This window comes from Peromyscus maniculatus, chromosome 1 (genome assembly GCF_049852395.1).
Source record: "Peromyscus maniculatus bairdii isolate BWxNUB_F1_BW_parent chromosome 1, HU_Pman_BW_mat_3.1, whole genome shotgun sequence".
NCBI lineage: Eukaryota > Metazoa > Chordata > Mammalia > Rodentia > Cricetidae > Peromyscus > Peromyscus maniculatus.
Window position 1 is genome coordinate 117,096,665 of NC_134852.1, and position 2,473 is coordinate 117,099,137.

At 44.4% G+C, this 2,473-nt stretch overlaps 1 protein-coding gene across 1 annotated transcript; it reads left to right on the forward strand.

Annotated features, from left to right (window-relative positions):
- The first annotated feature begins 1,281 nt into the window (after positions 1 to 1,281).
- On the forward strand, positions 1,282 to 2,258 carry LOC143270759 (olfactory receptor 10A5-like). Its single transcript, XM_076561836.1, has one exon. The coding sequence runs from the start codon at positions 1,293 to 1,295 to the stop codon at positions 2,256 to 2,258; it is 966 nt and encodes a 321-aa protein (XP_076417951.1). The 5' UTR covers positions 1,282 to 1,292.
- The last annotated feature ends 215 nt before the right edge of the window (positions 2,259 to 2,473 follow it).

A 2,473-nucleotide genomic window follows, 5' to 3' on the forward strand; every position in this document is an offset into this window, starting at 1 on the left:
TGCCTCCCAAATAGATCAAGCTAATCAACTGTCTCACTTATCCAGAGGGCCTGATCCAGTTGGGGGCTCCTCAGCTATTGGCTCATAGTTCATGTGTTTCTACTAGTTTGGCTATTTGTCCCTGTGCTTTTTCCAACCTTAGTCTCAACAACAGTTGCACTCCTGGAGCTCCACCTGGGGCCTAGCCATGGATCTCTGCATCCGGTTCCCTCAGTCATTGGATGGGGTTTCTAGCACAACAATTAGGGTGTTTGGCCATCCTATCACCAAAGTAGGTCAGTTCGGGCTGTCTCTCGACCATTGCCAGCAGTCTGTTGTGGGGGTATCTTTGTGGATTTCTGTGGGCCTCTCTAGCACTATGCTTCTTCCTATTCTCATGTGGTCTTCATTTATCATGTTCTTTTATTCCTTGTTCTCCCTCTCTGTTCTTGATCCAGCTGGGATCTCCTGCTCCCCTAAGCTCTCTTTCCCTCGACCCTCGCCCTTTATTACCCCCACTCATGTCCAGGCTGTTCATGTAGATCTCAGCCATTTCTCTGTCATTGGGCAATCCCTGTGTCTTTCTCGGGGTCCTGTTTTCTAGGTAGCCTCCCTGGAGTTGTGAGTAGCAGTCTAGTCATCTTTGTTTTACATCTAGTATCCTCCTATGACTGAGTACATACCATGTTTGTCTTTCTGAGTCTGGGTTACCTCACTCAGGATGATTTTTTCTAGATCCATCCATTTGCCTGCAAACCTCATGATGTCATTGTTTTTCTCTGCTGAATAGTATCCCATTGTGTATATGTACCACATTTTTATTTATCCATTCTTCAGTTGAAGGGCATCTAGGTTGTTTCCAGGTTCTGGCTATTACAAAAAATGCTGATATGAACATAGCTGAGCAAGTGCCCTTGTGGTATGATTGAGCATTCCTTGTGAATATGATCAAGAATGGTATAGCTGGATCTTGGGGGAAATTGATTCCCAATTTTCTAAGAAAGCACCATATTGATTTCCAAAGTGGTTGTACAAGCTTGAATTCCCACCAGCAGTTTTATAAAATTTATAAATTTGTTTTATAAAGTGAATAATTTTGCAAAAGAATAAAATAAAGGAAATGATTACCAATATCAGAGTTCTGGTGTTTGGTCTATATCCTTGTCTTTGTTTTTAGGCAGCACAAGGTCCTTTTTTCTTTCAACAGATCTAATTTTAGCTCTTTCCATGACAATTATGAGGAGTCTGAAAAACAAATCCAGAATCTGATTTGTACAATCAAGAATCTATGTCTATGAGCGCATGTGGTATTTATGTCCATGCTCATGGATGCAGGAAACTGGTCAAGAGTAACTGAGTTTGTCCTCATCAGCTTCTCTTCCCTGTCTACTGAAATACAGACCTTGCTCTTCCTGGCATTTCTAGCCATCTACCTGATCACTCTGCTGGGAAACAGCCTCATCATTCTGGTAACCTTGGCTGATCCCATGCTGCAAAGCCCAATGTACTTCTTCCTCAGGAACTTATCCTTCATAGAGATTGGCTTCAACCTGGTTATTGTGCCCAAAATGTTGGGGACCTTGATTGCCCAGGACACAAGCATCTCCTTCCTTGGCTGTGCCATTCAGATGTATTTCTTCTTCTTCTTCGGAGTGGCTGAATGCTTCCTCCTGGCCACCATGGCATATGACCGCTATGTAGCCATCTGCAGTCCCTTGCACTACCCAGTCATCATGAACCAAGGGACACGTGCCAAACTGGTTGCTGCCTCCTGGTTTCCAGGATTCCCTGTTGCCACTGTGCAGACCACATGGCTCTTCAGTTTTCCATTCTGTGCCACCAACAAGGTGAACCACTTCTTCTGTGACGGCCCACCTATGCTGAGGCTGGTCTGTGCAAACACAGCTCAGTTTGAGGTCTATGCCATTGTTGGCACCATTCTGGTCGTCATGATACCCTGCCTGCTGATCCTATGTTCCTACACTCGCATTGCTGCTTCCATCCTCAAGATTCCATCAGCCAAAGGGAAGCACAAAGCCTTCTCCACCTGCTCCTCACATCTCCTCGTTGTCTCTCTTTTCTATGTGTCTTTAAGCCTCACTTACTTTAGGCCTAAATCAAACAATTCCCCTGAAAGTAAGAAATTATTATCGTTGTCCTACACTGTTGTGACTCCCATGTTGAATCCAATCATCTATACCCTGAGAAATAATGAGGTGAAGAATGCTCTCAGTCGGACCTTCCACAAGGTTCTGGCCCTCAGAAACCATATCAGATAAATACCCTCTCTCCTCTTTAAATGTCCACTGGAGTGACACCCACTTGTTAAATGGCTGTTAGAAAGCTCAATAGAGACGAAAAAGCAGGGAGGTCTGTAGATGTAACCAACCGTCTTATTAAATAAGAAACACAGAAACAATGTAAAAGAGAAAGCCGAGAGGTCAGAGCTCAGAGCTAAAATCTCACCCTTCCTCCTGCTGTCCCAGCTTCGCGA

Excerpts from the sequence above, each read along its gene's own strand:
- LOC143270759 (XM_076561836.1), top strand. The coding sequence starts at position 1,293 with ATGTCCATGCTCATGGATGCAGGAAACTGGTCAAGAGTAACTGAGTTT.